This window comes from Thalassophryne amazonica, chromosome 2 (assembly GCF_902500255.1).
Source record: "Thalassophryne amazonica chromosome 2, fThaAma1.1, whole genome shotgun sequence".
Classification (NCBI taxonomy): Eukaryota; Metazoa; Chordata; class Actinopteri; order Batrachoidiformes; family Batrachoididae; genus Thalassophryne; species Thalassophryne amazonica.
Genome location: NC_047104.1, coordinates 136,159,209 through 136,183,176, shown reverse-complemented (window position 1 = coordinate 136,183,176; position 23,968 = coordinate 136,159,209). Strand labels below are relative to the sequence as shown.

Genomic DNA, 23,968 nt, shown 5'->3' with positions numbered 1-23,968 from the left:
CAGAAGGAGTTGTTTTTGCTTATATTACACCCAATACAAGTATTGATGAGATGATCAGGTCTCACCACTAAAATAATCAAGTTATTTAGCCACTATATAAAACTTTATGTCGACATTAGAAGCCCCAACTCTTGACACAACAGTGATGGAATGGCAGAACGGGAGCTTGTGAGATGGCATCTAGTGTTAGAGTACATTTTCTAATATGGCGATCTGCTATTCCGGCGATTTGAAAAGAGATACGTTTGTGCTTTGAACGTGACAGGGGGACTTTCGGCTTTGTATGATCCCATTTTATTTCATTATCTTGAGATTGGTTTTCAACATGGAGCTTGGGAGGTAGGGGGCATAGTCAGGTGCTGTTCTGTCAATCATTCTGTCAACTGTATTATAATTCTGATTCTACCAACCGTTCCGGTTCTGCCGATTAATACCCGCCTTTGAGTATCTCATTGCCGTGCTGAGTGTCCTGGTTTAGGGTGATCAAAATATGGTCACCCTAGTGTAGATACTGTAGGATTGTGGTTTGGTTTTAGTGATGTACATAGTGAGCAGTGAGTTTGGAATCAGATCAGCTCATTGTTGTACTATAAAAACAGTCATGGTGATGTCACATGGTGATGTGGTAACGTCCATATATTCCCTGTGCCGGCGGTTGTGCTGCCATGCTTCCTGTGCAGATCAATCAAAGCACTAATGGCTTGGCAGGCAGGGCTCACAGACAGAACTGGAGCAGGTGTGCTTTGGGGCTAATTGAAAAAATAGTCAATACGCTACGTGTGTATGCACATGCATCAGTCTGTGCATTACGTACACTGAAAGAATGATTTATGTACATGCATGCATGTGGCTGCACCAGTGTGTTCGCTGGTAATCCGTCCCTCTGCCCAGGCGACGTCTCCCAGTAAATTGTTTATATCCGATTTGGCTTTGCCTGCATGAATAATTTGTTTTCCTTATGAATATTTGAATGTACACTGTTCATTAATATGCATATACACTGTCTGCTTCTCGAACAGTCTTCTATGCACACGCATACACACAGAACCGCTGTCACGCCCACAGTAAGTTAGTTAGGGTGACCAAACCTCCTGTTTTCCCAGAACATGCCCTGTTTTCCCATCCTGTCCTAGCCATTCTATGTTTTTTTTGTTTGTTTTTAGAAAGTGATGAAAATATCCTGGTTTTCATGTTTTTTCATCTTTGAGCACCTTTGAGTAAACTTCAAGTATCATTTGAGTATCTCATTGAGGAGCTACTAATTGCCGGAACTATAGGCAGAATGGAAATGGACAACTGGTAATCGGTGGAATGGGTTGTTTTTGCTTTTATTGCACCCAAAACAAGTACTGATGAGATGATCAGGTCTCGCCATTGAAATAATCAAGTTATTTAGCTACTATATAAAGCGATAGGTCAGCATTAGAAGCCCCAAACTCTTGACAGAACAAAGACGGAATGGCAGAACTGGAGCTTATATGGTGCCATCTCGTGATCGTGAGGGTAAATTTTCCAATATGGCGATCTGCTATTTTGGCAATTAGTGCTAACTGGGACCTAAAAGAGATGCATTTGTGCATTGAACATGATGGGGGGTGGGGGGCTTTCTGCTTTGTAGTAAGGTGCTGTTCTGTCAATCATTCCGGCAGTTGTATTGTCATTCTGGTTCTGCCAGTTAGTACCCGCTGTCTTATTGTCGGGCCGAATGTCCTGGTTTTCAGTAATCAAAATATGGTCACCCTAAAGTTAGTAAAACTTTAGTTGCTGGTGTGTCATTTGCACAATTTGTAGCTGAACAAACTTGTTATCCATAAAATTTGCATCCGCGTCAAAACAGCTGTACCTAGCTGGGCCCGAGCAAAGAGTGAGTCACTACAAGAGTGCGCTAAAGGAAAGGCTGGAGCAAAAACAGCTAGCAGAGCGCTAATAGAAGTCAGTTAAGGTCAGAAGAAGCAGCGCTAGTGACGGTGATGAAGCAGCAATGTGCTGATTAGTGTTGAACCCGGTGCAGGAGAAGCCAATCAGAGCACAGATGTACAGGGACAGCAGGCACGCTACACTTCTAACAGGGTGGACGTCCGCTGCGTCCAACACACACTGAGACGCCCCGCCGGTCAGCTGGCTGACCTTCCTGGAGGTAGCAGATGCCGTGAGAGTGGACACGCCAAGCACTGCCACAGGAAGGACTGGACAAACACTTTGTGTGTGCAATATGTTTTTGCTTCACTGCTTCTTTTTTTAACTGTATCTGTGTAGCTCCAAATCACAACAGTGTCTCACACAGCGTGCTAACATCTGACCGCGGAGGCTTGTTCTGAGATTATGCTACAGTTTCAGGAAATCTCAACAAGCAAAATGCTACTTAAACGTGGCACATTCATGAGTTCAGTTATATCCAGGTTTATGATTGACTGTGCAGCCGTTTAATCATAAAAAGAAGGAGGTGACCTCCAGGGTACAATAACTTATTGGATACAATTGGTGGGAAAGGTGGAAGGATACAAACATTCTTATCGCCACAAAGTTGTCCTTGAGCAATCTCCTTAAAGAGGAACTAGAGCACCGCCCTCGCAGAGCGCAAACTCCCACCAACAGTTTCCAATTCCACAACTTTTTACCTTGGAAAAAACTTTCAAGGTCACAGTCTTGTTAGAAGTGGCTTTTTAGAAGCTAAATTAGATGTGATCAAATGTTAGGACAATGTATTTAGTTTTTTGTGGTGTTGTCAGGTTTTTTTTCCAGCTTTTTCTGTTTCTGAATTCTTTTTCACATAATTTTCATAGAACATTGGTTGCACAATTTTTCATTGCTTTTTAGCACGTGGTTTCCCACTAATAACTGGAAGATATATAAACAGGCGTACAATTGGAACCTCCATCTAATTTTGGTGGTGAAGGTAAATCCATAACAGAAAAATGAGAGTGATTGAGGCACTTTTGATTGAAATATAATGCAAAATGTACACCAAATGGGCTTTTCAGTATTAAATTCAAGTGTCCACAAAATCTGGATCAGATCTGGATCAAACTTTGTGAGGTGATAGTGAGTGTCAGTCTACACCTCACGTTCAAATATGAGAGTGATTGGGGCATGTTTAAGATATAATGTAAAATATACATTAAAGGGGTTTTCAATGTTAAGTGTAAATGGCCACAAAATCTGTAATACAGATTAGATCTGGATCAAACTTTGTCAGGTGATAGTGAGTGCCAGTCTGCACCTCACTTTCAAATATGAGAGTGATTGGGGCACGTTTGATTAAGATATAATGTAAAATATACATTAAATGTGTTTTCAATGTTAAGTGTAAATGGCCACAAAATCTGTAATACAGAATAGATCTGGATCAAACTTTGTCAGGTGATAGTGAGTACCAGTCTGCACCTCACTTTCAAATATGAGAGTGATTGGGGCATGTTTGATTAAGATATAATGTAAAATATACATTAAAGGGGTTTTCAATGTTAAGTGTAAATGGCCACAAAATCTGTAATACAGATTAGATCTGGATCAAACTTTGTCAGGTGATAGTGAGTGCCAGTCTGCACCTCACTTTCAAATATGAGAGTGATTGGGGCACGTTTGATTAAGATATAATGTAAAATATACATTAAAGGCGTTTTCAATGTTAAGCGTAAATGGCCACAAAATCTGTAATACAGATTAGATCTGGATCAAACCTTGTCAGTCAATAAAGGATACCATCCTACACAACACCCTCAAATATGAAAAATATTTGATCTTTTTGACAAGAGTTACGAATTTGTAAAAATTCACTCAGTGTTAAAGGATAGGGATTTTTTTTACAGTTTTCCAAGATTTTTCCTGACTTTGACCTATGGCCTTGAAAATTTAATCAGTTCTTGCCTATCAGGATATGAATCCTCTGTAAAAATTTCATAATGATGTATGAAAAATTGTGGGTTACAGGTTGTTCACAAACAGACAAACAGTTGTATAGTTGTATAGTTACTTCCGCTGCCTTGATTGCATTCTTCTCTACGGTGCTCCCCTACAGCTTTGAGTACATGGGTATGTCACACAACTGTTATAATCCACATGTGCATTTGTTTTCAATGGAGCCAGCATATGCAATCTGTACAGTGACAATACACACAAATACATAGAGAACAGAGAGTTTATATACTTACGAGCGCAGCATCAAGAATGCCAGGTCTGCATCCATTTTACGCTCGGCCATACTCTCTTTTTTCTCTTCCTCGCTTCCTCCGACAGCAGTTTTCTTTACTTTTTCACTGACTCATTGCCTTGTTCTTAAAACTGTTAGCTAGTCGGTGCCTCGATAGGGGGTGTGTATGTGTTGTAGTGCCATAAAGCAGTGTGGGAAGGTGTATCCAAACTGCATATGCAGACCTAAATATGTGGCTACTCCACCTTCAACAAAGCACATGTTTCCAGATTTGTAAATTTCAGCTCTCAAAGTTGTGATACATAACAGGTTCAGGTTTAATTGATGGAAGTTTAGGACTAGTGGCCGGCGATCACCATAGTATTTCTCTGTTTATCTTGTTGTTTAATGCTGGCAAATTATACAGTATTTTTTGTCTTTCTGATGTCTGATTCTGTTTTTTCTCTCTGTTTAAGGTGCAGCTCCATCCAGAGATGGGAGCTGTATTCGTGTTGGTGACCCTCCTGTCCTGTGCGCCTATAGCATTTCTTGTATATTTGTCCGTGAATTGTTCTGTAATTTATGTCTGTAGCATGGCCCAAGCAGAGGGTCACCCCTTTGAGTCTGGTCTGCTTGAGGTTTCCTTACCACTGTTGCTCTGGGGGTTGGTAAGGTTAGACCTTACCTGTGTGAAGCGCTTTGAGGTAACTCTTGTGATTTGGCGCTATATAAATGAAAATAAATTGAAAATTGAAATTGAAAATTCAGTTAAACTGCACTGCATTGTAATTTCTCCCAGTTCTTTTATGTAATTTACTGCCCCTTACCAAGAACCAAAACGTTATACTCCTCATTTTGAATTTATTGAAAATCACGTGAAAACCAGGCCTGAGTGCCAATTAAATAAATTAATTAATAAAATCCACCGCTGAGGCAATGGGGAGAGCATGAGTGTTGAAGGGCAGGACTGCTCACTATGGCAGCTTTCACCTCAGTGTGGGTCCTTGGAAGAAAAATCATGCACAGAGGTTATGGATTTTGCACAAGTCTAAAATAACATATTCCAGGCCTAAACTTTATTTCTTAAAATAGGTGGACGTTCTTCAGGGGGGACTTTGGAGATGTTTAATATGAAATCCAAAGCATATGTAAATGTAAAAGGTAAATTAAAGCTGATTTTGCATATGACCCCTTAAAGTTTCATTCCTTTTGCATGTTATACTGTACACGAGTCTCATGAGAGTCATTTAGCTAATCTGCCGCATCACGTGACACCTACTGCTGCCTGTGCTTATCCCCAGATACTGTAGTGTGAGTTGGATGGATGTGTGCATAGTGTGAGTTGGATGAGAGTCTCCTGAAAAGGATGCCAGGTTAATCCTGCAGCCAGGGCCGGTACCCAGTTGCAGTACAGCTGGACTGGGACAGTGCAGATGAAGTGTCTCCTCCAAAGACATGGAGAGTGAATGTGACCAGGATTAGAACCCAGTAAATGGACTGTATTTATATAGCGCTTTTCCATCTGCATCAGATGCTCAAACTGCTTTACAGTAATGCCTCACACTGAAAAAGAGAACGTAACACTTAAAAAAGTGTTACAATTGATAAAAACCTAAATGAATTAAGTTGTTTGAACTTAAGTTTGTAAGTTAGAGTTGATTTAACTCTCAAACTTAAGTTCAAACAACTTAATTCATTCAGGTTTTTACCAATTGTAACACCTTTTTAAGTTGGTTCAAACATTCTCTTTTTCAGTGTACAGTCACCCCGATTAGATTGTCACTCCTCAGGCCGTCGTAGTGCATCCATCAGCCGTCGATCTGGAACACTGCAGAGTAGTGCTGCTCCTCCCTGTTGAAGAGTGTGGCGCCCTCTAGCAGGTACCTGTGCCTGCACAGAGCCAGATGATACAGAATGTAGGACAAATCCTCCAAATTCCACTGCTGCATGTTGAGAATGACGAACGTCGGTTCTCTGTAGCAAAAGACCCTCTGAGAGAACTCCCGGAGACCGCTGCGCCCGAGTTCCGTGCACAAGAGGATCTTTAGGCAGAGGAATTTGCATGTTGGGACGGAGCCGCATGGCGCAAAGCAACGCCATGATGAAGCCTCACAGGACATGTTCTGGCATGTCCAGCTTATCCACAATTTCTCAGATAGTCACACGACTGAAAAGCCACCGAAAGCCGTCTGAAAGCCATCTGAAAGCCGTCCTGTGAGACAAACACGGAGGTGCTTTTGTCCCGCGCCATTCGCAGGTCTGTGGCGCATTCTTCCGCTCCTCTTTCCATGACAAAAACTCCTGTAACAGTGGAATGTGCCAAAAAAGTGCTGATGTCCACGTCTTCTGCCATTTCTGTGGTAGTCAGACGATGTCCCGGATCAACAAAGCCTTCATGTTGGAAATGATCTGGTCGTTTCAGCCTGTCGATCGCCGCTCGGAGTGCGCTGCACTCTCAGACGCTGTGGGCGGTCTTTAAACCGGCTGTAACACTCCTTAATCTGTGTAATCCCCATAAAATCGTCCCTGAAAGCCATCTGAATTTTCCGAATGGTGTCCACCTGGCTGTCTCTCACAGTTTCTGGAAAAATTTGATGCAGCAAAGCTCAAAATCGTTCAGACATTTGGTTTTTGCAAAAAATAAAAAGGTCAGATAGTTTTCTAACAGACCTCGTGCATATATATATATATATATATATATATATATATATATACTCAAGCTTACAGTATGCGCCCCAAATATGAAAGATGCTGATGGTTTTTAGCCCGACCTGTTTGCTTCATTTCCACAAAGAACTTGCTAACAGATGGTTCCGGTCATTAGCCAGTAAGCTTTCAATCTGAGTGTTTTTTCTGATGCTTGTTAAATATTTATGGAGTATGTTCATGTCCAGATTGGTTTTTCTAATAGTGTTTTTAGCGTTCTGGGTTGTAACGAACAGGATACGAGTTTTGGACCGATTGTCACTGTAACTCGTCGGATATGGGAAAATATCAGACCTGAGATCAGCCAATCAGGGTGCACATAGCATCGCAGCCATATAATAGAGTATATTCAGCTCATGTACTTACTGAAACGATGTAAAAATAGTGGGAAATTTGTTGGTAAAAAACAGATTTTAACTAACGTCTCCTCAATGTTGTCAAGTTAAATTCAGTCCCAAGGAACACTGACAGCATGCATTTCACAGTAAAAGTATTTGCTGGGATGCTGGCATTAAATGTTTTTGTGTGAAATGGTGCGAGCAACATAAACTATCTGATGTTGTTTAACTTTGCTACCAGTAACATCAGCAAGAATAAAGGTTTTGAAAAATAATTCCAAAAATTTCATAATAAAGGATGTACACCATTGTGCCATGCGCAAGCATGTCCAAAAGCTGAGGTCGATCTGATGAACAGTCTGAGAAATACGTGAGCACATACATACAGACATTTCTTGCTTCAAAGATAGATGACTCTCTATATTTTGAAGTATTGCTGAATTATAAATGAGGACCCAGATGTTGTTGGCCATCTTGGACTTTCCTATTTATTATCATCAGAGAGAAAATTTAGGTTGAGTGACACCTAGTTTTTTTTTTTTTATGTACTCCTACTTATCAAAAACATCTGCAAAATTTGGTGCTTTTACCATAAAACACACAACTGTTTACACATATCCACCCTGCTATTTGAGTCAGTAGATGAGAGTAAAACCCGTTTAACAACTATTTTTTTTTTACTTTTAGATGTGTGACTGCAAAGTGCACACAGAATGTGTCCAGACAGCACAAGTAGCTTTGAACTGTTCCACCATGCTTCTTAGTCTGACACAATTGATTTCTACTTTATTCCCCAAACAAATCACACCAGCATAACTGGTTTCAGTGATAATAAATGTCCAAGTATGGATTGCGAGCTCTTGCTTGCCTCTACTGGTGGTTGGCTCTCACTGCGGTATTGTATCACTTCCTGTTCCACACAGCACAGCGGTGTTTTGCTGTATCTGTTAGCTGTTTAATCTGCAAAGTTAGATTGATCTAGTTAACTAGATAACGGTTTGTTTCACAGTGTAATCTTCACGTGCCTTAACTAAAGCACTCCCTCTGCTGAATCACCTCTAAATTATTTACACATTATTCACTTTGTGTGTTTTTAGGACTCCGCTAGCTTAGCGCAGCTACTAGCTCTTAGCCGGTTTAGCGTGGCGGCTTCTCCTGTCTCTCCTGCACTTTTCTGCTCTGGGTGTGAAATGTTTAGTTATTCCTCGGCCTCCTTTAGCAGTAATGGTACTTGTAATAAGTGTAGCTTATTCGTAGCTTTGGAGGCCAGGCTGGGCGAATTGGAGACTCGGCTCCGCACCGTGGAAAATTCTACAGCTAGCCAGGCCCCTGTAGTCGGTGCGGACCAAGGTAGCTTAGCCGCCGTTAGTTTCCCTCTGGCAGATCCCGAGCAGCCGGGAAAACAGGCCAACTGGGTGACTGTGAGGAGGAAGCGTAGCCCTAAACAGAAGCCCTGTGTACACCGCCAACCCGTTCACATTTCTAACCGGTTTTCCCCACTCGACGACACACCCGCCGAGGATCAAACACTGGTTATTGGCGACTCTGTTTTGAGAAATGTAAAGTTAGCGACACCAGCAACCATAGTCAGTTGTCTTCCAGGGGCCAGAGCAGGCGACATTGAAGGAAATTTGAAACTGCTGGCTAAGGCTAAGCGTAAATTTGGTAACATTGTAATTCACGTCGGCAGTAATGACACCCCGTTACGCCAATCGGAGGTCACTAAAATTAACATTGAATCGGTGTGTAACTTTGCAAAAACAATGTCGGACTCTGTAGTTTTCTCTGGTCCCCTCCCCAATCGGACCGGGAGTGACATGTTTAGCGGCATGTTCTCCTTGAATTGCTGGCTGTCTGAGTGGTGTCCAAAAAATGAGGTGGGCTTCATAGATAATTGGCAAAGCTTCTGGGGAAAACCTGGTCTTGTTAGGAGAGACGGCATCCATCCCACTTTGGATGGAGCAGCTCTCATTTCTAGAAATCTGGCCAATTTTCTTAAATCCTCCAAACCGTGACTATCCAGGGTTGGGACCAGGAAGCACAGTTGTAGTCTTACACACCTCTCTGCAGCTTCTCTCCCCCTGCCATCCCCTCATTACCCCATCCCCGTAGAGACGGTGCCTGCTCCCAGACCACCAATAACCAGCAAAAATCTATTTAAGCATAAAAATTAAAAAAAAAAAATAATATAGCACCTTCAACTGCACCACAGACTAAAACAGTTAAATGTGGTCTATTAAACATTAGGTCTCTCTCTTCTAAGTCCCTATTAGTAAATGATATAATAATTGATCAACATATTGATTTATTCTGCCTTACAGAAACCTGGTTACAGCAGGATGAATATGTTAGTTTAAATGAGTCAACACCCCCGAGTCACACTAACTGCCAGAATGCCCGTAGCACGGGCCGAGGCGGAGGATTAGCATCAATCTTCCATTCCAGCTTATTAATTAATCAAAAACCCAGACAGAGCTTTAATTCATTTGAAAGCTTGACTCTTAGTCTTGTCCATCCAAATTGGAGGTCCCAAAAACCAGTTTTATTTGTTATTATCTATCGTCCACCTGGTCGTTACTATGAGTTTCTCTGTGAATTTTCAGACCTTTTGTCTGACTTAGTGCTTAGCTCAGATAAGATAATTATAGTGGGCGATTTTAACTTCCACACAGATGCTGAGAATGACAGCCTCAACACTGCATTCAATCTATTATTAGACTCAATTAGACTTAACAGTATTCCCTGAAAACTCCCTTCTGTCTGATCATTTCTTAATAACATTTACATTTACTCTGATGGACTACCCATCAGTGGGGAATAAGTTTCATTACACTAGAAGTCTTTCAGAAAGCACTGTAACTAGGTTTAAGGATATGATTCCTTCTTTATGTTCTCTAATGCCATATACCAACACAGTGCAGAGTAGCTACCTAAACTCTGTAAGTGAGATAGAGTATCTCGTCAATAGTTTTACATCCTCATTGAAGACAACTTTGGATGCTGTAGCTCCTCTGAAAAAGAGAGCCTTAAATCAGAAGTGCCTGACTCTGTGGTACAACTCACAAACTCGCAGCTTAAAGCAGATAACTCGTAAGTTGGAGAGGAAATGGCGTCTCACTAATTTAGAAGATCTTCACTTAGCCTGGAAAAAGAGTCTGTTGGTCTATAAAAGTACCATAGTCACCCCAACAGAGCGCTTCGCTCTCAGACTGCAGGCTTACTTGTAGTTCCTAGGGTTTGTAAGAGTAGAATGGGAGGCAGAGCCTTCAGCTGGAGGTTCACAAAATGTTGTAAATCAATATGTACACAATGATAAAATGTTATTTTACATTGTGGTCCATTGGGTGGCTTTTTACGAGCTTATTGTGTAGCCCACTGCTCACAGCGTAACAGTATCTTGCAGTAATAACTCTTTAACAAGATCTATGTGTTTTTTTTTGGGGGGGGGGGGCATGTTGAAAATTTGTTTAAGAAAAATCTTTTCCTCATGCTGTTTTAGTGTCTGAGGCCGTGAATTTTATCAAGGAGCTCTGCAGCATCATTCTGTTGGTGCAAAGCAGGTAGCTCAGTGAGATAAGGAGTTAGCCTACCACTACATAGACCTGAGTTTGATTCCTGGTCATCCTATGTTTCTATGTCCTTGGACAATGCACTTCATCTGGGTTGTCTGGGGTAGTAACCTGCGTTGGTCTGGTGTCCATGGGGAGTCATAGAGTCTTCACAGTATGGTATATGGGGATAAGCACTACTGAGCCTCAGGACCTGTACAAATGTGTCTTTAAACAGCATGGAAGATTCCAAGAGATTCCAGAAATTGATTGAATTATTGGTAAAGGCTTTAGAGTGGCTAATTGGCATATCTTACTTATGTGTTAATATGGAAAACCATGACTGTATTTAACTGAAGAACTAGTCCCTTATTCCATTTAAGAGTGTGGAAAAAGGTTTAAGCCAAGACTTCTGAAGCACAATTTTCAATATGCACAAGGCAGGTTCCTCCATCAGCACCACCTTGAAAAGATTCATGACACTATGACCAAGCCTGTTATACAAAAATATCAGAAGCTTGGGCTCATACAGACTACGTCATTGAGGAAGAAAGCCTTTCACGATGTTTGGTGTTGAGGTTTGATCTCTGTGTTTTTCTGTTTCTGCCATTATTCTCTGTGTGTTATTATGTTACTTGGCTAATTTTCCCCAATAGCAAATATTATTATATTTTTACCTTTATTTCTATGTTTCTAACGTGTTCATTTCATACAATGTAACTTCCTATTTCTGGCCTACCAGGTTTAAATTGATCCCTTGGTGTGAGAACTCGCTGTTCATGACCAATTGCGTGTTTTTTTGGGATAAATTAGATGGACTGTTAGTTATTTTACTGATCACCTGTGTACCTCATGTCTGCCTGTTAAAGATCAAGATAGTTAAGTAGAGATATAGAAAACTTTATTAACCCTCTGGGGCCGACGCCATTGTATACGACGGCTAAGACCAAGCTTTACTAAATTATAAATAACTTTTTAATGATATGAGATAGAAATTTACTTTTGTTTTGCTGAAAAGTTAACTCCGCGGACTTTCGAACCAGCCACCAGCCATCTTTATACTCCTCATAGAAGCTGTGTGATGATGTGTGCAATGTGAGTGTCCAATCGGAATTGGTTCACCATCACCTGGTTTTCCAAAATCCAATCATAGGGCAGATTTACCTCACGTGAAAAGCCAAAGATCGTTTTCAGGAGTGATATGTTACTAGTTGGCTCGTTTGAATAGCCCCCTGGGTGCTCCAATGAGTACATACTATTAGTATATACTCAGTGCGCCCTGCACCATTCCGCACAGCGATCAGTGAAAGCAGAGAACCTCTGATGACAATCTCACGTGCTCAAACAAAGTGTGTAACTATCAGGATTGCTCCACTAGTTTGCATGTGAATTTTACTGGATAACTCTGTTGCTTTCTCTGCGTAAAGCACTGTTTACCATATCAATGGACAACAAAACGCATTGACCATTTTGTATATAATGTTCAAAATGTGCATTTGTGTTTATTGTTTGAACCTTTTTGTTGTTGTACACAAGACCTCAAATTACCTTTATAAAGTGTCAAAACAGTTGTTTATTATAGTTTGCTGTGTGTTTTGAATAAATGTGTGTGGAAAATCATTTTTCGCTTTATTTTTTCCTTGCCTATTTTTGATTGTACGAGGTCTCTTAGATAATAAACCGACCCTTTTATTTTTTTTTTTAACTATATGGATTTGAATGACATGCGATTACACCAATCATGCTTGAACCCTCGTGCGCATGCGTGAGTTTTTTCACGCGTGTCGGTGACGTCATTTCCCTGTGGGCAGGCCTTGAGTGAGATGTGGTCCCGCCCTCTTGGCTGAATTCCTTTGTTTCACACGCTGCTCGAGACGGCGCGCGTTGCTTTATCAAAATTTTTTCTGGACCTGTGAGGAATATCCGAGTGGACACTATTCGAGAAATTAAGATGGTTTTCTGTGAAAAGTTTAACGGCTGATGAGAGATTATGGGGTGTTTCTGTCGGTGTAAGGACTTCCCACGGAGCGGGACGTCCTGCAGCGCTTCCAGGCGCTGTCGTCGGCCTGTTTCGAGCTGAAAACATCCTAATTTAAGGCTTAATTCACCCAGGACATCGTGAGAGAACAGAGAAGATTCAGAAGAGGCCGGCATGAGGAATTTATGCGGACATTCCACTGTTTAAGGACATTTTTTTAATGAAAGACGTACGCGCAAATTCGCCGAGTCGTTTCCGTGACGACTCGGCAAATCTGTGTGCGCCGCGACAGGAAAAACACCTCCGTGTTGAAAACCATTTGTAGAATTCAGGCGGCTTTTAATGGCTTTCAACAAGTGAGTAACTGAGAAATTGTTTTAACAGCTTGGGCATGTTCCAACTTGCCCGTTAAGATTTCCAACGGAGGTGTTTTTCCTGCCGCGACCCCCCGCGGTCGGGTCCAGCCCGACATGCGACTCTGCCCGCACGTTCTTTCATTACAAAATGACCGTTAACAATGGAATGTCCGAATAAACTCCTCATGCCGACTTCTTCTGAAAGTTCTCTGTTCTCTGACGACTTACTGCGTCAACAGAGCCTGAAATGTGGAAGTTTTCAACTTGAAACGGCGAGACGCTGCCGCCTCGAAGCGCAGATCGCCGTCAGGCGCCGTGGACCATCCTTAAAGCGACACTACCAGACCAAAATCTCTCATCAGCCGTTAAAATTTTTACCGAAAACCAGCTGAATTTATTGAATGGTGTCCACTCAGTTGTGCCTTACAGTTTTGAAAAAAATTTTATCAAACAAAGCAACAGTCTCTGAGCCATTCCTAAACAATGAAAAAAATCGACGAGCGGGTGGACGACTCCTCACTCAAAGACTGCCCACAGGCGAATGACGTAACCGACAGGCGTGAAAAAACTCTCGCATGCCCACGAGGGTTCAAGCATGTCTGATGTAATCACACGTGATTCAAATCCATATGGTTTTTGAAAAAAATAATAAGGTCGGATACTTTTCTAATATACCTCGTAAACCTTTATTACACTTATAAAAACACAACAAAAACATATATATTCTGAAAGCACAGGTTGTCCTGAAAAAAAGAGACATAAAACGTGATTGTGGGATGCAGGGAGAGCTGTTAACAGCAATAATAAAACATTTATGCCAGGCGAGGGAACTGTCCAAAAAATGCCCTCGGCCCCAGAGGGTTAATCCCACAATGGAATATCTGAATTGTGCACTTTTGTAGATACTGAATCTCTTTTTACTTACCTTCTGTTGTGGCTCTCGGTGTTTGGATCCATTGGCACATCATTACAGAAGCCCACGCATGTGTCATTGTTGATTTAAATAAGGTAAATCAATGGAGAGTGTGGTAGAGAGGTGAACAAGAGAGTGCAGGCAGGGTGGAGAAAGGTGGCAGGAGTGATTTGTGACAGAAGAGTGAAGGGGAAAGTTTACAAGACAGTTGTGAGACCAGCTTTGCTGTACAGCTTAGAGACTGTGATACTAGTGTAATGGAGGCCAGCAGGTGTCACTGTGCATATGTAGTTAGTAAACCTCACTCCCAACAGCTCAAAAGGATCCTCTGGTTCACGTCCCGAGGGGAGCGAATGGGCAGAGTCATAACAACACAACACAGAGTGCCAGCTGCTACAGTGGTGCCGTGACCCGGATGGGAGTGAGTTTAGGGGGGTGAGTATAATGGAGGCCAGGACGTGTCATTGTGTATATGCAGTTAGTAAACCTCACTCCCAACAGCTCAAAAGGATTCTCTGGTCAAAAGACCAGAGCCTTGAGTTTTAGCCTTCTGGTTAGAGAGTCTGACTTCCATGCCGAGGATCGTGAGTTCGTGTCCCGAGGGGAGCGAATGGGTGGAGTCATAACAACACAATGCAGAGTGCAGCAACTACACTAGCAAAAAACAAACAGGAGGTAGAGCTGAAGACATTGTGATTTTCTTTGGGAGTGACGAGGATGGACAGGATTCAAAATGAGCAGGGACAGAGGGACAGTACAGGTAGGACGTTTTGGAGACAAAGGCAGAGAGGTAAGATTGAGATGATTTGGACATGTGCAGAGGAGAGACCCAGGGTATATACAGCAGGAACTTGATGAGAACTTTGAATTTTATTCAAAACTATTCAGTAATCCAACGTCACTTGTTTGTTTACATGTGAGCGCCCAGTTTTCCCCAGTGGGATGTGCCCCTTTCTGCAGCTCACACCCAAAACATTTACAGATACCCCAATCTTCTACCTGGTGTAAAGCAGCACACAATGTGACACAGTTGTCGTTGTTCATGTTCATCTCATTTTTGCAACTACCAGCTGCATCCTCTAAATCACAATAACAGTTGATCTTGTGTGACTAAAAATGAGGTGTGGTTGGACAGAGAGCTTGATCTCGTCAAACACCTTGAAATTTAGTATTGATATCATCAAACACCAGGAAGTTGTTTGCTTTTCAGATCTGCAACAAAACAAAAACATGTCTAAAGGTGCCTTTACACATAAAATAAATGTGAGTGAATCAGGCCGTTCCAGGTCAAAACAGCCCAAATGGACCAAACCTGAAAAATTCGAGCCGCAGTCTGGAGGAACAGACAGTTGGACAGCCGTGTATGGATGCCGTACGGCCGCCGAAATGTGAACGGATGCCACGGTGATGGAGTTGTGCACAATCGTGTGAACATGCACAAACACAGTGCGACCACAGTGACAGATGTGATACTGCACTGATGTGTGCTCTCCCAGCAGCGTGGAAGCAATCGCATGTTGTACAAATGTTTTTAAATAGAAGAAAATGTGTAAGGACAAAATAATGAGAGACTATAGAACATTATAGGAACAATGAAAGTACCGTTGAAATGTAACTGGTAATGATGCTTGATGAATTGACGCTGGGATGGTGTCTGTGTTGGAATTGAGGAAACAAATGGATTTCCTTTTGTCTGTTAATATTTAATTCTGGTTATAAGGAGCAAAGAATACAAGAATTATCATCCCTAAATTCCTTTTTTGTGGAAAAACTCCACTCTCACATCTCACACTCATGAGAAAACATAAGGCCCAACCTTGTGTTCATAGCTGTTGCTATGAACACATTGCACATTGCTTCACCTCAGGGAGCTTTATTGGTGACTGTCAACTATGCATGCAGACAGGCTGGCACTAATATGAGCCACATGAGAAATCCTTTCATTTGTGCCTGCTTTATCAATATCACAGCATTGTGACCCTGATGTTCTCTGGTTTAACCCTTTAATGTTCAACTCAGTTGTTTGGTAGAGTGTATTGATATCTACTACATTCTGCTGGAAAATGTGAAGATATTAAAGGGTTAAAGGGCAGGGATAAGGCATCTGCCTGCCAATGTGTCAACCTGTGTTTGAATCTTGCTCATGCTACCTGTCTGTGTCCTTGGACAAGACGCTTAAACTGCATTGTGTCAGTCTACACAGCTGTAAATGGGTACACGCCTTGGCTGGGAAAGTGTAACCTGTGTCAGACTGGCATTCCATCAGGGGAGAGTTGTAGACTCTTGGAACTGGGAGATAAGCACTGGCGCCAACATGGCTCATGGTCTAGCTTTCTCCACCAAATACAGGTAAATATCAGGCCACTTACTAATGTCATGGTCCCATTCAGTAACTGTGTACGGATTTGGGAGCCACTTGCCATTCGTTAAAGTGAGCTTTTTAAAGTAAAGCCCAGGTTACACATAGACGGTTTTGTCGGCGGGTAGTATGTAGACCGAAGTTCGCGGTAGTTCCGGCTGTTTTCGCGGTGGAAAGGGGCGGAGCATTTTGCCGGCGTTTTGAGCGCCATACTAGCCGCAAATACACGGATAAAATGCCGCTAAATCCACCAAATAAAGCGGCGTTTTGACACCGTAGCATCTGGCACATGTCAGGCAACGGAGGTTAATACCCAGTTCTGTCCTTTACAATCGCAGGTTAAGACGCGCGTGAGAATGGCGGTGTTCTGCTGCCGCCGATAATGCCCTGTGTACCGCTGGATTTATCTAGGCAAATCCTGCGTTACTCCATGAACTTTTGCATATAGGCACCACCCCAAGAGTATAATAGGCTGAAGCAGCTGTCACTGCAGGGGGAGGGAGCTCATCTCTCAGCCTTTTCTTTTCCTCTCCTTTTTCCCTCCTCAACGTGTTGCTCGTCTCCACCACAGGCCTCTCTGCTTCTGAACCAGACCTCTTGGTAAGTCCTTGCCGCTGCCAATTTTATTTTAGGAGGAATACTGGAGCTTCTCTGCAAAAATATCTGGAGCTGGCTGCAAGTGAGAGGCCTGCATGCAGCGCGCTAGCATTTTTATATTGACCGCCGCCTGTCGGCCGTTTGGAATGCCATTAACCAGGAGGTGGCATTTAGAACGGCGTACTGTCCGCTAGCGCCGTGGTTTTGTCTTCCTCTGTCACCGGTTAAAACGCCTTTGAGGACGCCGATGTGGGCTCTATCGCCGTTTTACATGCCGTTGGTTAGGGATACAACGCCGGCCGCCAATTACGGCGGTGTAAACTGCTGCACTACAGGAAGGGGCGAGATGAAACGGCGATTAAAAAGTATCAAACACCGTTGTTCGCGTTGTCTCCGTCGTCACGCGAATTCTCCGGGAGCGCTCCCAGAATTATTTGACATGTTGAATAATTTTTTCGACGATTCCCGGTAAAGCCGGAACTAAGCCACGCCCCCTAGTGCCGGCGTTAACAACGGCGTGTGATCCTTAAGATGGCCCAAAACTCTTCCGGGAGCTCTTACCGTCTATGTGTAAACGGGGCTTAAGCTTCACGATCTTTCACTGATAATGCACCGGCGTAACTTGACAAGCCTCCGCTACCCACCATGCCTCCAGTGCCAGGATGCGCGTGCAGCCGTCAATTGTCGTAAACAGTAAATGGGTCTATTAAGACTGTACACATAACCCCTTTTTGTTCACAAGCCGCATTTGCACCAATATTTCCTTGTCCATTTATTTAGAAGTGTGTGTTTGTACCCACCCCACATGGATTGGTCCCCACTTTTGCATTCATAGTCAAGATAGGGTCGAGCAAGTTTGGGATTTTATTCAGCTTCAGTATTTGGTGACACATTATGTAAAGTGTGGAACATGTCGGTTAACCTCAGCAGTTTGTTACTATTTTACTGTATATCTTTTAGTGTTGTTGTTATGTTGAATTTAATGAAGGATTGATGTTTTGTCACACACTTCATAGACACTTCTTCGACTATGCAACAACCTCATGACAAAATGTCTTATTTAAGACTAGCGTTTTTGAGAATTTATATCGAACACCGTACTTTGACTAAGTGGTTAAGCCCTGTTTAATTACTGCCAGAAATACCCATATAATGCACAATGCAAAAGATTAGTTAAATAAATAAATGCAGTGACCATATTATATTAGACAGAATGTGCTGTTTTAAACAGACTGTAAATACTTGCCATGCGTGCTGTCATTTTTTTGTTGTAAAATAAAGGTTATTGTCACCAGCTTTGAATATTGTTTTTCTGGACTCTGCTTAAGGAAAATGAAAAAAAAAAATGAAAACATCTTAAGGTTGAAATACATCTAAGATCAAAGCCAGTGGTATAGCTGAAATATGTATTTGTTGTCTTTTGGGACGGTTGCCACTTTTTGTGACAGCTCTGAGGCGGCTGGCTACAGCTGCTGTGGAGGCCTGTCTTTTTTTTCATGAGTATTTTATTACAGATTGTATTTCAGGCATCTGTAAAAATAGGAATTATTGTGTGGATAATACTCAAAACGGATCATGTAAGACCATACACAATTATTTGCATTGGGTGAAATTTTCCTATGCTTGATTTTTTTGAGGGTAGCATTGTTAGCACTTGTAGCAGCGATCACTAGCTTGAGGATATTAGCAGGTCATAATTATTAATGTCCACATTAATGCCAAACCATTATAAAAACCACCGTTCACTTCCCAAAAATATGATGTAATATACACACAAACCAAGGTTAGCCTGTTAGCAGAGCTTATCGGTAATTGTTAAGATGGGGGAGTGTTTAGGCTTCATTTGTCCTGCCTGGGTCACGCAGGATGTTAGCCATGCTGGAGCTCTACTTATATACTTATATGTGGGATGGCCCTGCACACGCGTGCACACACATTATCACAGAGTACATGTGTAAGGTGCTTCGTATAAACAAAGAAACAAAAAAAAACTCATAAACATTTGTCAGGCACCATGATTCTATGACTTTCAGAGTAAAAGTCTTTGCCATGTTGCTCCTGCTGCTACTTTTAGATTAAAACACTTTTATTATGAAAGATATTCAAAAAGGTGAGATAGCAACAGTAGCTTTTTTTTTTTAACTCGTATATAGCACCAAATCACAACAAAGTTGCCTCAAGACCCTTCAGTCAATTAAGGTCTAACCTTACCAACCCCAACCAAAGTAAGCACACAGGCGAGAGTGGTAACTTGACACTCCCTCTGATGATTTGAGGAAGAAACCTCAAGCAGACCAGACTCAAAGGAGTGACCCTCTGCTTGGGCCATGCTACAGACACAATTTAGAGAATGAATATACAGGAAATTTTTGCACAGGAGGTGCACAGGACATGTGCACAGGTGCACAGGACAGGAGGGTTGCAGAAACAGACACCACACCCATCTCTGGATGGAGCTGCACCTCAAACAGAGAGAAAAAAACAGAATTAGTCATTGGGAAGACATCAAATAGAATAGAATTTATCAGCATTAAGCAACAAGAAAAACAGAAATAATACTAAGGTGATCGCCGGCCACTAGCCCTAAGCTTCTCTAAGAGACCCAGACTTTAGATAAAGTTGAATAAAATGAATTTAAAAGGGTAAAAAGCATAGTAACATACTATGCCAGTGAGCTTTATCCATTTACCTTTACCAAATGCAGCAGTACAGATGGAGAGGACTATTAACAGCAGCACTCATTTGATTTTCATCATTTAACGTGCACTGTCTAAAAATTTCAGGCCCAGCAGCTTCGGGCATATACAAGGTCTGTTAGAAAAGTATCCAACCTTATTATTTTTTTCAAAAACCATATGGATTTGAATCACGTGTGATTACATCAGACATGCTTGAACCCTTGTGGGCATGCGAGAGTTTTTTCACGCCTGTCGGTTACGTCATTCACCTGTGGGCAGTCTTTGAGTGAGGAGTGGTCCACCCTCTCGTTGATTTTTCATTGTTTAGGAATGGCTCAGAGACTGCTGCTTTGTTTGATCAAAATTTTTTCAAAACTGTAAGGCACAACTGAGTGGACACCATTCGATAAATTCAGCTGGTTTTCGGTAAAAATTTTAACGGCTGATGAGAGATTTTGGTCTGGTAGTATCGCCGTAAGGATGGCCCACGGCGCCTGATGGCGATCTGCGCTTCGAGGCGGCAGCGTCTCGCCGTTTCAAGTTGAAAACTTCCACATTTCAGGCTCTGTTGACCCAGGAAGTCATCAGAGAACAGAGAACTTTCAGAAGAAGTCGGCATGAGGAGTTTATTCGGACATTCCATTGTTAACGGACATTTTGTAATGAAAGAACGTGCAGGCAGAGTCGCATGTCGGGCCAGACCCGACCGCGGGGGGTCGCGACAGGAAAAACACCTCTGTTGGAAACCTTAACGGGCAAGTTGGAACATGCCCAAGCTGTTAAACAATTTCTCAGTTACTCACTTGTTGAAAGCCATCAAAAGCCGCCTGAATTTTACAAATGGTTTTCAACACGGAGGTGTTTTTCCTGTCGCGGCGCACACAGATTCGCCGAGTCGTCACGGAAACGACTCGGCAAATTTGCGCGCACGTCTTTCATTAAAAAATGTCCTTAAACAGTGGAATGTCCGCATAAAGTCCTCATGCCGGCCTCTTCTGAATCTTCTCTGTTCTCTCACGACGTCCTGGGTGAATTAAGCCTTAAATTAGGATGTTTTCAGGTCGAAACAGGCCTGGAAGCGCTGCGCGACGTCCCGCTCCATGGGAAATCCTTACACCGACAGAAACACCCCATAATCTCTCATCAGCCGTTAAACTTTTCACCGAAAACCAGCTAAATTTCTCGAATAGTGTCCACTCGGATATTCCTCACAGGTCCAGAAAAAATTTTGATAAAGCAACGCGCGCCGTCTCGAGCAGCGTGTGAAACAAAGGAATTCAGCCGAGAGGGCGGGACCACATCTCACTCGAGGCCTGCCCACAGGGAAATGACGTCACCGACACGCGTGAAAAAACTCACGCATGCGCACGAGGGTTCAAGCATGATTGGTGTAATCGCACGTCATTCAAATCCATATAGTTAAAAAAAAAATAAAAGTGTCGGTTTCTTATCTAATACACCTCATATATTTACAGACAAAAAACCCTGCAGCACTTCCAATTCCTTTGTGGTAGCAGCACTGCGAGGTGACTGAATATTACACCTTAAGTGGTGTGAGTGTTGGACAAGATTTGGAAAATGTGCACAAAGAAATATTTGAATTAACGCTGGACACAAGTTGAAAGCCAGTGTGTTTTCACTGACTTTCTGTGTTGTCTGTCTTGGAGCAGCAGGTTGGACATAATATTCACCAATGTGAACACGTGTTTGTGTTTCCAGGTAACACCACCACAGTGTGAAACAGGACGTGTCGTCTGTGAGTAGCCATGGGCCAGAGGGCTGCACTTGTGCTCGCTGAGCTGCTGCTGCTGACAGCCTCACACACTCTGCTCGCAGTCAGCTTCCCCGAGGACATCGTGCCCCTCGATGTTGTCGATGCCCACTGTGAGTACACGCACCTTGTGTATGAACTCAGCAGAGCTGGAGGAAATATTGCCATTCCAACAACAACAAAAGTTTTATTAATACAGTTGTGGTCAGACAAAAAACTAGAGTACCGCACTCATAGAGTGCAAGCCTCTGCCAATTCCACAAAATTTTACCTTCAAAATTTTTCAAGGTCAAAGTTCTGTTAGAAGTGGCTTTTCATGAAGTAAATTAGATGTAATCAAAAGGCTGGAGTATGTATTTAGTTCATGCACTTAAATAAAAGTTTTTTGTGGTGTTGTCAGGTTTTCTTTTATCAACTTTTTTGGTTTCTGAAATTCTGAATTTTCACAGAACATTGGTTATCTCTGCTTTGCACAATTTGTCATTGGTTTTTGGCACTTGGTTTCTGACTGATAACTGGAAGACAAACAGGCATAAAATTGGAACCTCCATCCAATTTTGGTGGTGTAAATAAATCTATAACAGAAAAATGAGAGTGATTGAGGCACTTTTGATTGAGATATAATGCAAAATGCACACCAAAAAGGCTTTTCAATATTAAATTCAAATATCAACAAAATCCACAATCCAGATCAAACTTTGACAGGTGATACTGAGTGCCAGTCTGCACCTCACTTTCAAATATGAGAGTGATTGGGGCACGTTTGATTAAGATATAATATACATCAAATGTTAAATTTAAGGCAAAGGCTGTTCGCCCAACCGTTGGGCAGATTAATATAATGTCTTACCTTATTCACCCAACCATTGGGCAGATTAATATAATGTCTTACCTTATTCGCCCAACCGTTGGGCAGATAAATATGATGTCTTACCTTATTCGGCCAACCGTTGGGCAGATTAATATAGTGTCTTACCTTATTCGGCCAACCGTTGGGCAGATAAGTCATACATTGAACATTACACGCGCAACCGTTGGGCAGATAAATATGATGTCTTACCTTATTCGCCCAACTGTGATCGTGTATTTGACATGTTTTGTGCATCTAAACTGTTTTTACACCACTTTTTAAGGCTCTATTGCGGCGTATGTTTGACACATTTAACAGCGTCATCTTTAATTATGCAATTTCGCAATTATTTAATTGCGAAAACACCGCAGTGGTTGAAAGCAAACTTCATAAGCATTTTGAACGGAAGCCTGTTAACAACGATGAAACAGTTTTTGAACAAAATGCTGCTTGTTGTCTGTAAGATGATGTTAGTTTGAAAATATCTGCCTTTTTTCCCTCCCGCGTTGAAAACGGAAGAGAACTTACAAGTGCACTCATTGGTCAGTTGTGGTTGAGCGTGTATGCTCACGTTTTTACTTTATTGAACCAACAGTTGGGCGAATAAATGGCTACAAAATCTAGATCAGATCCGGATTGAACTTTGTCAGTCAATAAAGAATACCTTCCTACATAACACTGTCAAATATGAAAGACATTTGATCTTTTTTGACAGAGTTATGCATTTCCAACTTCCTCCAGCTTTGTTGGCGGAGGTAATGAGAGTTTTGTAAAGAAGTTTAAATTAGTTTTGGGTTTTCTGAAATCAACGCAGGGTCAAGATTTCATACAGGGATAAAATATACAAACCTGATGAAACTGAATGAATATTTGGTTGAATGTCCCTTAGAAGATTTTACTTTTCTGCTGGTAGAATTCCAATTGATATTTGACCACATTAGACTTGAATTCAATTTTTGATTTCAGATTACAAACCCACCTTTGAAGCACGGTCAAGCTAATGTTGGGTGGCTTGAGGTCAGGGCTTTGTCCCATTTAAAAACATAATAATAATAAGGATAAATAATAGTAAGTAGCGCATGTAGGTAGCCCATTGTCCGTGAGGATTGACAGGCTCTAGACTGGGTAGTGTTTATAAAATAGGTAGCTGACATTTTTCAAGGGCGGTAATAAATTATGCAAAGTTTCTGTAATGAGTTGGAATGGTGCGTGGGTCCAGAATGTAATTATCAATGTCCATTGCTCAATGATGTTAAGTAATATCCGTAATTTCTACCAAAATATTAGTTTTATCAATGTTCCCTTTACATATATACATAACCATACCAAATGGTAAATGTCAGCTCACCCGAGGCCACTACGCTTTTAATATGTAGATGATTTACTGCCCCTGCTGGAATAGTGTGTGAGTCCAGAATGTCATTATCAATGTCCATTGTTCAGTGTTGTTAGCTAATATCCTTCATTTCTCCAATAATGTTAGTCCTATCAATGTTCCATTTTGGCGGTGTGCATCATTGACCCAAAATACATAAGCATACCAAATGGCAAATGTCAGCTCTCCCCAGTTTGTCTGTGATAGACGTTATACACGCGCATGCATGCATGCATAGACGTACACAGAGACCACTTGGTTTTTAATATATTGATAACAATTGGAAAACAAAACTTTCTCTTCTTTTATTTAATTTATTTATTTCAACTGTGTGAGAAGGTCATTCCAAAAGCTTAATGTTTATCTATTC

General features: G+C 41.8%; 1 protein-coding gene across 6 annotated transcripts in view; it reads left to right on the top strand.

Annotated features, from left to right (window-relative positions):
• Positions 1-23,968, top strand: part of sema6dl (sema domain, transmembrane domain (TM), and cytoplasmic domain, (semaphorin) 6D, like) — an 80,434-nt gene that overhangs the window by 7,415 nt on the left and 49,051 nt on the right. For all 6 annotated transcript variants that reach the window (XM_034194261.1, XM_034194276.1, XM_034194253.1 and 3 more), the window contains exon 2: positions 21,322-21,486. In XM_034194261.1, the coding sequence (XP_034050152.1) occupies positions 21,369-21,486 (118 nt within the window). In that variant the 5' untranslated portion in view covers positions 21,322-21,368. The remainder of the gene's footprint in view (positions 1-21,321; positions 21,487-23,968) is intronic.